Source organism: Mastomys coucha, chromosome X, assembly GCF_008632895.1.
Source record: "Mastomys coucha isolate ucsf_1 chromosome X, UCSF_Mcou_1, whole genome shotgun sequence".
In the NCBI taxonomy this organism is placed as follows: Eukaryota; Metazoa; Chordata; class Mammalia; order Rodentia; family Muridae; genus Mastomys; species Mastomys coucha.
The window spans coordinates 47,266,168-47,279,967 of record NC_045030.1 but is presented as its reverse complement, the minus strand read 5'-3'; the positions used below and the strand labels follow the sequence as shown (position 1 = coordinate 47,279,967).

General features: G+C 36.4%; 1 protein-coding gene and 1 non-coding gene across 8 annotated transcripts in view; both read left to right on the top strand.

Annotated features, from left to right (window-relative positions):
* Tenm1 (teneurin transmembrane protein 1) overlaps window positions 1–13,800 on the top strand; it is an 803,700-nt gene that overhangs the window by 663,400 nt on the left and 126,500 nt on the right. For all 7 annotated transcript variants that reach the window (XM_031355201.1, XM_031355294.1, XM_031355365.1 and 4 more), the window contains 2 exons: window positions 1,739–2,000; window positions 4,456–4,723. In XM_031355201.1, coding sequence (XP_031211061.1) covers window positions 1,739–2,000; window positions 4,456–4,723 — 530 coding nt within the window. The remainder of the gene's footprint in view (window positions 1–1,738; window positions 2,001–4,455; window positions 4,724–13,800) is intronic.
* LOC116096201 lies at window positions 6,453–6,584 on the top strand. Its single transcript, XR_004120895.1, has one exon. It is a non-coding gene; the product is annotated as a small nucleolar RNA SNORA17 (small nucleolar RNA).

Here is a 13,800-nt window from a genome sequence, read left to right as displayed (position 1 = left end):
TGCCCTTTCTTCTTAACCTTTGTAGAAAGAGAATAATCCCTACATATTGGTTATCATTTGGATAATTTATTTGCCTTTTGTGTCTTTCTGTTTGTTGTTATCATTTGCTTGTTTGTTTTTTCAATAAATAAGCTCCAAGGTATTACAAAGTTAAGGCTCAGTGTTTGTACAAAGCAAGCACATTTGATCAAGTACATAAAGTGAAATCTATGTAAAAGTTGATATAAAAGAAAGACTTCTTGACAAATAGTATTGGACATTTCCCCTGACACTTGTCTTAAATGACTCCCGTTATCATGAATTCAGCCTCTCTGTCTAAAGCATAAGCTGTTTGCTTTTACTTTTTGATTCAAACCAATATTATTTCCTAACTCAGTTATTAAAATCCTCATTTTTGGAAAATATCTTAATATTACTACTACTTCACTAAAAAGGCACAAATAAATTATGATGCTAGCCCATTATCCATTATCTTTACCTGAATGGTAATACTTGATTAATTATGTCAAATTCCCTATCAGGCTTTTGGCAATAAAGATGAGCTTTACTGAAAGACCTTTTCTAATGTAGGGAAATGCTTCCTTATTTTGTTCTCATATGGATTTGCATTGCTTTGAGTATTAAGGAGCATTATATTGCATTTTATGCATTTTTAAGATGTAATGATAATGATTTATCTTTTGTTACATTTTATTATATTTCAACTTTTTGAGTGCTTTCAAGTGCACTACCTCAAAGGCATCATTTTACTTAAAAAAGAAGTGAGGTGGAGCCATCAGTGCAGAATGAAATGAAAGCTGAGGCCTTTATGGTCCCATACAATAGTCTTGTCATAGACTACTTCTATAGACCGACATAGTTGACTTACAGAACAGATAGTCTTCTCTTGTCAAAGACACTAGAGAGTGGAGGCAGACATAAGTATGGTGAGTTACCTACTGATTTTCTTACAACAGGAAGCCAAAATCAGAAATCCTAAATATGGAATTCAAACATAATCAGGAACTGAAGATGGTGGGTAGAGGCAGAAGGTTTATGCATGGTTTAGTTCAATCAAATTTCTCTGGACACTTTTCCTGTCCTGGTACATTTCACCCAAAGTTATCTCAGAGACGCTGAGTGATTTCTGACACTTTATTTGTGGCCCTGAAAAAGAGATTTAACATTTGACTCTCTTCAGAGGGAGAGAAAGAAATATCAATAGATATTATTAATAGATGATAGATGGATAAATACATAGAAGATATATGCTTTATATGTGTAAATATACATACTATATATAGCTACTTATAGATTTTTCAGGATTAAATATGCATATTTAAAATACTACAAAATATTAACTGGTCAAAAAGGAGAAACAATAATGTCAAATTTGGTTTTACAAAAATATACATGCAGTAATTTTGTTTAAGACAATATTAGAATTGATATTTCAATTCTGATGAATATCAAACACTGTTACAAAATTCCATATCAAAAGTCTACTGAATGATAAAGAAGAAATCATCCATGAAATGAATACCAAGTGAGTGGAAATTTATAAAATAGAAAACAAAAACGGATACAATTTCCCAAAACTAAAAAAGAATGCTATAATTAGCCTATTTTATTTTAAATATTAAATTTTATTTGGACTGTTCATATCATTCAGGGTGATTCTCTTCTCCCTCCCCCACCCCTTCCTCTGCCTTCTCTTCTTCCTCCTTCTCTTCCTCCTGTATTTTTTTTTCCTTTTTAGCTTTGACCTCGTAGCCATTGGTGGTATCTCTGTAGTCTTAGCCTTTGACCGATCACCTTTCCTGTCTGAAAAGAGAACACTCTGGTTGCCCTGGAATCAGTTTATTGTGGTGGAGAAAGTGATCATGCAGAGAATTGTAGCAGACGCACCATCCTGTGATATTTCTAACTTCATCAGCCCAAATCCTATTGTACTGCCTTCACCACTCACATCATTCGGAGGCTCCTGTCCAGAAAGGGGAACTATTGTGCCTGAGCTGCAGGTGGGTATATTGGGATTTGCATGTAAGAAGTTATAGTCATTAAGATGTCTGACAGTGTATTATGGTTAATTCTTTTTCTATCATTTCTATTGCCCTATAATATGGATCCCTTTGTTTTTCAAAAGAAGCATTTTGAATAAAGTCTTTCTAGCACATTATTGACTAAGAAAGATACAAGGGCACTATCTGTGACCATGCAAGAGCAAGGTAAACTAGCTCTCAAGAGAAATGTTCAATTTTGACCAAATTACAATGGTGCCCTAAAAGTGATAGTGAGCTGGCTTAATGGTGATAACACTATAATCAATGAACTTGGCTGTTTTTCTTCTAAAATTGAAGCTGCTTAAAATCTGTTTTTCTCCTATTGTGTAAGTTGTATTTATTGCCTTTGTTCTCAGAAGTCATGAAAACTCTTCTCGTTTAGCTGTAGTTAGTAAGGTAGTTTTCAAGCCTGGAAAGGGGGTACTTTACACAGTGTTATTTTTAATATTTGAGTTTTATAGTTAAGATCTTAATAGTTTAGCATTCCTGAGAATTATTCTTTACTAAACATTCATTATTAAACAACTCTGACAGCCATAGTACCACTCATAGACAACATTAAAGAAATGTTTTAATGATATTTAAAAGTAGATGTCACATAAATGGCTTCAGGTTTAAAAATCAGTAAGCATATACCTCAAAGAGCTTAATGAACATTCCAAGATTGAATTGACTTTACTGCTATCACAACAAGCCCCAAAGCTCTCTGTACTCCCCCTGAGGAACAGTCACACTAAAATAACCCTCTCTGGAAAAAGCCATCAATATTGCAGATGTGTTGGCCATTCCAATACTCTTCCTTAGGAAATAAGAAAAAAGTTGTAAAATAATGAATGCATATCTTCATATTTTTTCATATATATATGATTGGTGCATTAATTCTTCCACAGATGTCATTAGAAAGTATAAGTCTTTGTTTGGTTTAACACAAAAGTTTTCAAACTTAGAAATACTTCCTTATGGAAGTAAAATACTAAGGTAACAAATGTGTTATCACTGACGACAGTTAGGGTCTGAAAAAGTAGCCAGTGGACAATTTTCATATAAAACATATAGTGTAGAGGAGAAAATACTGGACAAAGAATATAGATGAGGGGCTGGAGTGACTCAGCAGTTAAGTACACACTTGCTATTCTTCCTGAGGATCCAACTTTGAGTCCAAGCACCGATATTTTGTAGCTCACAACTGCATCTAACTCCAGCTTCATAGAATCAGATGCCCTCTTCTGGCCTCCATGGGCCATACTCTCATGTGCTCATACTCATACACAGACATGCACAGACGCATCATTGAAAATAAAACAAATCTTTTTTTTAAAAGGATATACAAAAGAGATTAGGTCCTTGGGAGTGGTAAGAATACCCCAAATCTGGAAAAGTAGGTGATGCTTTGCATTTAAATATCAGTTCTTTGGACCACTTTGCATGCAAGTATGAAGAAGCTGAAAGAGAAAAAGAGTAGTAATAAAACAAGAAATGGAAATATTTACACACTCCACGTCATGTAAAATACCCTGAATAAAATGGCCTCTTTAGCTATTTTATTTTGAAAATTAAAAATCATGGAACACAAGATCAGTTTTAGTTACCAGTTTTTGACATTTAGCTCCATCTGTAGTAATAAACAAATAAGAAATACCAATTAATTAACAAAGCCAAATGGCATTTTAACTCTGAAACCAATGTTTACTACAAGATTTACAGAGGAATTAGTGGGGATTATTTTCATTTTGGTCATTGGAGCCAAATTGGAACACCCAGCCATTTGTACATCCAGTCATAGAGAAAAATGTGAGAAAATCGTGATTAAAATTTTGACCTCCAGATCATTCCAAGCTCCAAAGTAAACAAACTTGCCAACTTCAGTAAAGACTAACTCCAAATTCTTTGACATTAAATATCACTTTCTTCTTTCTGCTTATAAATATTAATACCTGCTTCTGCAATCCTTCCTCTTAGAAAGCCCAGCAATGGAATTGAGTCGTGTGACAGAGAGCCAAGCAAGGGTTTGTGTATGTATTTATCAGGAAGAAAACCCCTTAATAGAGCCCAGAGCACTACATTGCTTGACATTCGGCAGTGTTTCCTTTCCCAACTCTTGCTAAGCAACTTTTAGAACACTGTTGAAAGAATAAAATTGTTCTTTACAGTCATTCCTGGAAGCAGAAGTTGAGAGCAATACGTAGTACTGGCTGTATTTCTCTTTCTCATTTAGATTTTAATAGAAAATTCAAAACTTTTGGTCACCCAGATTCATAAAAATCTGGGAACACATGACTTGATGTCAGTAGATCCCAGTACTCACTTTCCTTTGTTCTGTCTCTCAGACAACAACGCACCCTTTAGCTTCCTCTACCTGTGACCACTGGAGGCCTAAGTTTTGTTGTTGTTTGTGTGTGTGTTTCAATTTTAGGTTGTACAGGAGGAAATCCCCATTCCATCCAGCTTTGTGAGGCTGAGTTACCTGAGCAGTAGAACACCTGGGTATAAAACTTTGCTACGGATCCTTTTGACGCATTCAACAATTCCTGTGGGCATGATTAAAGTACACCTCACAGTCTCTGTGGAAGGGCGACTCACACGGAAGTGGTTTCCTGCTGCAATTAATCTGGTCTATACATTTGCTTGGAACAAGACAGACATCTATGGACAGAAGGTTTGGGGCCTGGCAGAAGCTTTGGGTATGTTGAAGTATTTCTATTTCTTTCTATTTAAAATAGCAGTATTATGCCTATAAAACAGAAAATATTAGATGTATATCAATTTGAATTTGTAATATTTACTGATCTTTCTTCCAGTTGCAGAATATAAGGTCTCCTTTTTAAAGTAAACACATACTTTGGACCTGATTAGAAATCTACTTTAACATATTTTAAAATATATCTTAGTTTCATGACAGTAGGATACCAATGGAATCACACAGTATTTAACTTGTAACTGCCTCCATGGCTGACTAGACTTTGGTGCAGTGTTCTGAAGGACTTTTTTTCAATTTGACATTTACAGTGTCATTTTAACTTAAAAACTACCAAATTCTAAGTTATCGGCCTCTCTACTTGTTGTCAGTTATGTCTAGGATGGTTAGACTCCATTAACTTATTACTCTAGCATGTTAAATAAAATAACATAGATTCCCTATTCCTTTTGATTTTCTATAATCTTGAGACAGAATATTGCCATGGTATCCAGAAGCCTAAGGACAGATTAGAAGCTGAATCGTTGTGGAGAAGCTGCCTTCACATCCCTTCCTTAGAAGTGTTTACCATGCTATGACTCCACATCACTAAGCACTATTTCTTAGACTGTAGTGCATCGAATTCCTCTCCTGTTCCAGAGGAAAATGAAAACTCTGGTGTCTTTCCTCTGCAAAGTTAAGATGCATATACGTGACATATGACACAATCTATGCTGGGCTTTATTAAAATACAAGGAATGTGGGCAGTCCCTTCCTCAGCAAGATCTCACTGTTTCCCCCAATAGGGACTGGATAATACTTATTAGTGAGCTTACCTTAAACTTCAGTATGAACTACTTTCCCTTTCTCTCGGGTCTTCCTCTCCAAGTCTGCTGGTTTAATTTTTCTTGTATTCAGATTCCTGTTGAAAGAATATCATATTATATTAGCCAGACAATATGCTGTGTAGAAAATACCCTGTAACTCAGAACTCGACCACGAGGCCAATTTACACTAAGGTCAACTGGCCAGCCAACATTCAGTCTCTCTTGAGTTATGCTAAAGTTATAGAGGCTCCTTCTCTAGGTTCAAGTTATCTTCCTGGTGGGTAGCTATCTGTCTCTAAGCTTTCTCTGATCTCTGTGTCATCGTTTTCTCCATGGCGCCTATAAAATGAGAAGGCCTCCTAGTGCTACCCAATGCTGCCAGTCTGATAGTTATCTTTTCCCATACTTTCATTCAAATTCTTTGCAGTAACCATTTCCTGAATCTTTCTCTGACCCTAACTGATATATATTCAAAGCCCTATAATCTCCAACCCCAGATTCTAGCCTATAGCTCTTGACTTACTAGGCAGAATAAACTAAAATTTCTTACACTTCTCTGCAGCGCTTTATCTTCAAATTTCTTAGGTACCTCCTTGGACCTCTGCTGGATTTAAAGATTAGTTTAGTTGTTGGTATTACAATTGGTTATTATTTTCTTAAGCTATAAAGTGTACAAATTTATCAACATGAAGAGCTAACTACTCTAATTTCTATTATTTCTTCACAAGATTTATGTGCATGAAACTGAACCTGATTTTAAAAAAATATATAACAGCTTTGTCAGGACATAATTTACATACCATAGAACCTTACCTACAGGGAGTGCTCAGATAGTTCGGTCAGTAGAGCATGAGACTCAATCTCAGGGTTGTGGCTTCAAGCCCAAATTTGAGTTGATACTTAAATTTTCCTGCCCCTAGAGGCTTTGCAGGTGTGGCTACCATGTTACATGGACATCATTGGATGGCAAAGAAGGGAGAGGCTATGTCTATACTCAGTGTTCTGCTCTATGAACATCTGAATGATTAGCAGCCTAACATTCCCTAAAAACCCAAGAGGATCACTAGTCCAGCACAGAGCAGGCCCAGATGGGATCCCAGGAGGGAGAGCAAGTGAGAGACTGGAAGAACTCTGCCTGGATTATAAGGTGGTAGACAGTAAAACTGACCCTGGATGTGGGGGCTGTGGGTGAGCTGAACCCGAGGGCCTGCTTATGGGAGAGCTGGCCCTGCCTCATGTCTGTTTTGTGGTGACATCAGCAAGGGGAAGATCCTTTCCCCTCCCTTTTACCTCACCCCTGACAGTGAGTGAGAGAGCTGGCCTCAATAGGGTCATGAGAGCAGAAGCTGTGTCCCTGTTCCTCATCTGCTCTAGCTCTTGGGAGAGCATGCCCTGCACCTCACCTGGCCAGCACAGTAGAATCAACCCTGAAGGACAAGAGTGCAGGTGAGCTGGCTTCAAGGGTGTAAGCCTGGGAGAACAGTCCCTGCACCTTGCTTGGGCCGCACAGTAGTTCTGTCCCTGAATGTGAGGCTTGCAGGTGTGCTGGCCCCGAGGGCCTGAATGTGGAAACACTGTCTCTCATCTGCTAGGAGGTGGAGCAGAGAGAGAGACACTCTCTTCCTCATTCCTCCCCATCTATGGCAATTAGGAGAGCTGGTCCCGGGGGTCATGAGTGGGAAAACTGGCCATGTACCTCACCAGCGGCACCACTTGGGAAAGTGGGCCCTGCACCTCACCTGAGCAGCAGGGTAGTACTGGCCCTGGTTGCAGCCATTGCTAGTAAGCCTGCCCCAATGGTGTGAGAGTTGCTGGGCTAACCAGCTCAGAGACATCTCAGTTCCAGATCCAGGGCTTTAAATTGGCCTACTATCCAAATCTATCCCATCAATGAAATGCTGGAATACAAGAAGGATCTAGTCCTATAGATACATAAACCTACAGAATCCAAGAGGACTTCTAGTCGAGTGAGGTGCCAATATTGATGGTGTAGCAGAAGCCAGAGGCCTTGTACCAGACCCACAAGTCATTGCAGTGAACATTTGTAAGCAAAGAAGTGTGGACAAAGGGTATACTGTGGGATACAAAATACAATTTCCACAATGAATTTTTTTTTCTTTGTTGAGGGGGAAGTTGCAAGGGGAGGGGGACAGGTACAAGGGGAAGAAGAGATGAGTGAGATTAGGGTGCACAATGGGAAAGTCACAAAGAAACAATAAAAAGATTTTTTTAAAAAGAAACCCTACAATTATAGTATGCAATTACCACAATTCAAAATGGTAGGCAACCATCCCCAATATCTAACTCTAGATCACTTTTGTCATTAGTGCACAAAGGCACTCCACACACAGTAGCAGTTACTCTTCATACCGCTCTCTCCTCTGCTCCTGGAATCTATTAATGGAGCTTCTATCTTCCTATATTTCCTTAATTTGTATATTTCAAACCAATGGCACCATACAGTAAGTGGCCTTTTAAGTTTGGCTTTTTCTCTTGGCATAACATCGCAAGTGTTCATTTATGTAATCACATAGAGCTGTACTTCCACTTTGTAACTGAACACTATTCTATTACATCTCTATACTATAAGTTTGTCCCTTGATCAACTCAAAGCCATTAGCATTTCATTTTTTCATTTTCTGTCTGTTTTGAGTAGTATTCCTATAAATATTTGTATACATGTCTTTATTTCAATGTTTGATTTTAATTATTTTGCATATATACCTATATTTCTGGACAGCATGTAAATACCATGTTTAAAATACTGGAAAAAAAACAAATTTTCTCAGTGACTGTACAGCTTGTTTGTATGTGCTTGTGTGTGTGCTGGTATACATGTTTACATATGCATATGGAGGCCAGAGGTTAATGTGAAGTCTCTTCTTTAATTATTCCCAACCTACCTATTTTTTTTTTTTAAATAATATCTGTCATAACAACCTATCACTCATTGATCTGGATAGTCTGGCTGTCCAGGAAGCCCAAGGGATACAGCATGTTGTGGTTTGTATGTGTTTGGCCTAAGGAGTGGCATGATTAGAAGGTGTGGCCTTGTTGGAGTAGGTGTGTCACTGTGGGCGTGGGCATTAAGACCCTCACCCTAGCTGCCTGGAAGTCAGTCTTCCCCTAGCAGCCTTCAGATGAAGATGTAGAACTCTCAGTTCCTCCTTCACCATGCCTGTCTAGATGTTGCCATGTTCCTGCCTTGATGATAATGGACTGAACCTCTGAACCTGTAAGCCAGCCCCAATTAAATGTTGTCCTTTATAAGAGTTGCCTTGGTCATGTTATCTGTTCACAGCAGTAAAACCCTGACTAATACACAGCATCAGGCATTTTATGAGAGGTTAGAGGATTGACCTCAGGTCCTCAAATGTACATAGTAAGTATTTCACTAACAGAAGTATTACTGTAGCTTCTGACTGTACCATTTTATCAACTTCATTTTATACATGAATCACATCTCTTCTTCATACATATCTCCATAACTGAATATTCTAAACTCTTCCTCTTTGATTTAGTTAATCATCCTCAATGAAGAAACCACTAATACATTTATCTATAATTATGGAATCATGTAAACCACATACATAAGCAAAAATTAATATGTGGACTCTGATACCGACTTCTTTTAAATGTTTACCCATGTGTGTCATTATGACTATAAAATAGCAGTAATTAAAATGCCATATGGAAGGCTTTGGAAGGAGAAAAAGAAGAGAAATGGTGTAAATATAATCTCAAAAAAATTTAAAGAAAAAGTATATAAAAAATGTTATTGGTTTTTTGTAAGGCTAGTGATAATAATTAGAGTAAAACGTAATGAAATCCCTTAGAAATATCCAAAGTGTAAAGTAAAACAAAGTTTCTCTATACATTTAAGGGTAAATCTCAGAGTAGAGAAAAAAATTGGCAAAGCTCCCAAATAAAAGGCCAAAATAATTGCACAAATAGGACCTAAGCTGAACTATAGATTATTTGCCTTGTAGGGAGTGCTCCAGTTAGCCATGATTTAAGGGACTGGTGGCTAAAGAGACGTTATTTACTACATATCCTTTATCTCTGTCTCCCTATTTTAGCTTAAAAAAGGAAACAGGCAATTGTTTATTTTTAGTGTTCACCACATTTTAACAAATTTTAAAAGTATTTGGTTCAGAAAAAGGTTAGTAAATAGGTAAAGAAAACCATGTTTCTTTATTGAAGGAAAACCCTAGTTTGTGTTACAGATATAATCTGTAATATATATATATATATATATATATATATATATATATATAAGCATGTGTTTTATATATAAAACTTAAATAGATTCATGACTTATATTAGCCCGTTATTTGTGTTTTCTTTTCCTTACAATAAATTTAATATGTTTTAATTAAAATATAATTAGATTACTTTTCCTCCTCTCTTTCCTCTCTCTAGTCTCTCCCAGCTACCTACTCTCAAACTCTTCCCCTGCCCCCAATTCTCACATACATGGTCTCATTTTCTTTAATTACTGCTGTACAATCAAACAATGAATACACATACATACATGTGTATATATGTACAAATAAATACAATTTGATGAGTCAATTTTTGTTGTTTGCATATATAAGGTTTCAGGACTGACCACTCTGCATTGGACAACCAATAGGGAGGCTCATACCTGGGATAGATTAAGTCTCCTTCCATCATAGAGACTAACATAATTTTCTAATAATGGTAAAGCATCTGAAGAAATGGTATAATGAAGTGAGATAATCAACTACTCTAAAGAAAGATGGTGAACTCCTGAAAAAGAATAAAGAAATTTTCAAGTAATAAATGTATGGAGAGATAGATATTAAACAGGTAATCACTGTGGTTAAATTTTCACAACTATAATATGCTCTGAACAAACATTTACTTATGAACATGGCAATATTTTATAATTAGTATACCAATATGTATAGAAATACACAGTTTTCAATCAGGTAGTAACAGCAATGTTATATAAGGTACTGCTCAGATTGCATTTAAATTCAGAAATCTTAATATAGATATTTGGCAACATGAAATTAACTAACTTTCCATAAAATATTCACCTGTTACATCTGCAAATGTTATGTTGCATGCTAAAAGAGAATTAAGATTAAAAACAAACTTTATTTTGGTGATTAGGTTTGAATATGTGATTAAAGATTATCCTATTTTGTCTAGGCCTACATTATCAGAAAGGCCTTGAAAATGAAAGAGGGAGTCAGATGGAGAGATCAGAGTTATAGGAAAATATAATTGTGTGACAATGACACAGAGTAACAGATGTGTAGTGCTGGTGGTCTTGAAGAAGAAGTATGAGAACCACAAAGCAAGAAATATGAGTGGCCACAAGAAGCTGGGATGACAAATATGGGATCTACCCTTAAAGTCAGTGGATGTTAGCTTAGTTCTACTAATACCTTGGATTTTGTTCATTAAAACCCATTCGAGACTCATGATTACTTCAACTGTAAAAGGACAAATTTAATTTTTTTAATCCTTTCAGTGTGTGACATTTTTTGCAGTAGCAATAGGAAACTGAAATAAGCCTTAGCCATCGTTCATAATGTTCTACTTATAGCAAGGATTTTGATTAAGGCTATGGCCAAGAAGGACTTAACTCTTGTTCCTTCTCATACCAATTAACTGTCAATCTCTGGCCCAGCTATTTCAGGATGATGGACTAAGAGGAGTCCAAATTTAAATAAGCTGAATTTGAAGTGGTGGAGAATATCTAAGTTGAAATGTCACTTAATTTGAAATGGGGAAATCTTGCTTCCCATGTAGCTCAGCTTTGGGGAATTGGTATTGTATCTAAGGGCAAGAATGTCACAAAAGAAGAATAACGTGTTGAAAGACAACCAAAATGGAAAGGGGAGTGTTTAACATCCCATCATTTACTGCAATGAAACAGACCTTGGCAACTGGGATAATACAAGAGCAAAGGAATTACCAATAGGGGTTATATAGACTCCTTACTGAAAAAAAAAAGTATTGGTGAAAACTAATGAGATTGATTAATCCAAGCACACTATTGATCAAGTGGAAGGAGAGTAAAACTCACCCTAATGTTCACTACAAAGCCACAACCACTAGTTCATCCAGCTTAAAGATTTTTTTGGTCCAGTTCATAGACAACACTGCCCTGCTGAAAACTGCCCATGAGCATTTGAAAGGGTTTGGCCTTAGTGCTTTACTCCCTGGTTCTAAAGCAAGTATACTGTCTAGAAATCACTGTATTTTATTTAGTTTCTTTCCCAAGTCTATGGCTTACACAACAATATAAAAAAAAATCACTACTGTTAAGTTCATGGTGCTGTTAAAATTCTAGAGATGGTATATTAAATTTGACAAACTAGCTTGTTCAGGGCCTCTGATCTGCATCTATTATGTGAATTTTGTCAAAATAATTCCCTATGTCCGCCTGTGTCTGCATATATTATCAATGTATAATAACGCATTCTGCCTGGTCTTCATTTTAATTAAATTAAATTGCTGCAGTTTAGAGTCCTGGAAGTTCAGAAAATCAGCCATCCGCCTTTCGTAGCGCTGCCATAAACAATCCTATTTTTCTTCAAGGTTATTGGCAACAATGATTGCATAATTATTTAGTACAGTAGTTTTGCAAGAAAGAGTGGTGTTTCTGTGAGAGCTAGACTTCCTAAAGGTTCACAACGCATAGGAGTCTGTCTAAATTGTGTTAGAGAGAAACAGGGGAACATTAATAGTAATAGGTGCTAATCTATGGCTGCTTTGTGCACACAAAACATTCCTGAGAATGATGTTTTAGTGTTCATAAATTTTCCTTCAGTAAAACCTAAGCTATCTGGGCAGCCATGAGAACAGGACCCACTGAATATTTTAATAATAAATGGGGAGTGCTTTACAATTTGTAAGGTACTTCCACATACATTATTTCATTTTAATCCATATAGCATTCCTGCTTGGTAGGCATAGCACAATTAATAAGATCTCCAATATCCAGAGGAAGAGACTGAAGTTCAGAAAGAGGCTAAAACCCTGTCCTGAGCAAGAATTCCAACTCAGATGGACCCTGTGTGTCTTTTTCTGCTGTCATTCTTGACCCACCTTAACAAGCACCCAATTTCTATACCCCAGTGGCTTCTTGTCAGGAAAGCTAGCAGAGATAATAATCTTTCATTTCTTTCCACTCATAAATGCATAATTGTTAACTGAGAACAGAACTGTGTTAGACTATCAACTACAGGTACAGTGCCTACAGTGTAAGTTTTTTAAGGAACAATTACACGCTTGCAACCTCAAAGCAAAGCATGAGAGGAAAGCCAGAAAAAAAATCGCCACTAATAAATGTTATGTTAGTGTCTGCAAAACCAAGCATTATGCCAGCTTCACAAGTGCTATTCGAGTTTTCAGACTTAAATATAAAATGTTTAGTGCAGGGTATAAATTGTGTACATTTTAATATGAGATAGAATCTCTAAAGTAAAAGAACTGATGGTTTCCCAAAGCTTTTAAATGACATGCTACTCTGATAAGCAAGTATTGTCCATTTCAGTATGGACAAACTCATGGGTAGATTTTAAAACTTATTTCATGAGTCAAGAAGCATTTTTGGAATAATAGAATATCATTTAATGGGGAGTAATAGAACAAAAGTTATCAGAATAAAATAGAAAGTATCACAATATGATGTTAGAAAAGAATAAGCATTGCATAGGACACTTTATTTCACTGTGTGTGTGTGTGTGTGTGTGTGTGTGTGTGTGTGTATGTGTTACTATATATATGGTGACACCATCAACAAACTCTTGTGGCATTCAGAAATAAAAGTTGGAAGACCATTTGTAAGACAGGGCCTAGAGACAAAAAAAAATGTCATGATTTATCAAAGAATACAACAAACAAATCAGTCAAGGCAGCATTAGTATTTATTATTGCCTTCCATTCCCTTCTTTAAACTCCATCTCAAGATACTACAGTCCTTCAAGGTATGGTGTTTTTAAAAGCCCATGTCCAAGATGAGTCCAACTCTTAAAAGGCCTACCCAAGCAAGACTGTCTAAACCGTGAAAGGATAACAATCTTTAGTTTCACCTTTCACTAGGTGAGGTTGGGAATGATTGCGGTTCTTTATTTTTGATGCACTGGAGAGAAAGAAGAGACTGACCTTCTTTAAATTTCATAAAAGTGCCAAGTATCAAAGTATTCAGCACATGCTATTCTTTTGCCTAAAATATTTTTTCTATGCACTCAATTCATAAGAGGTCAACTTATAA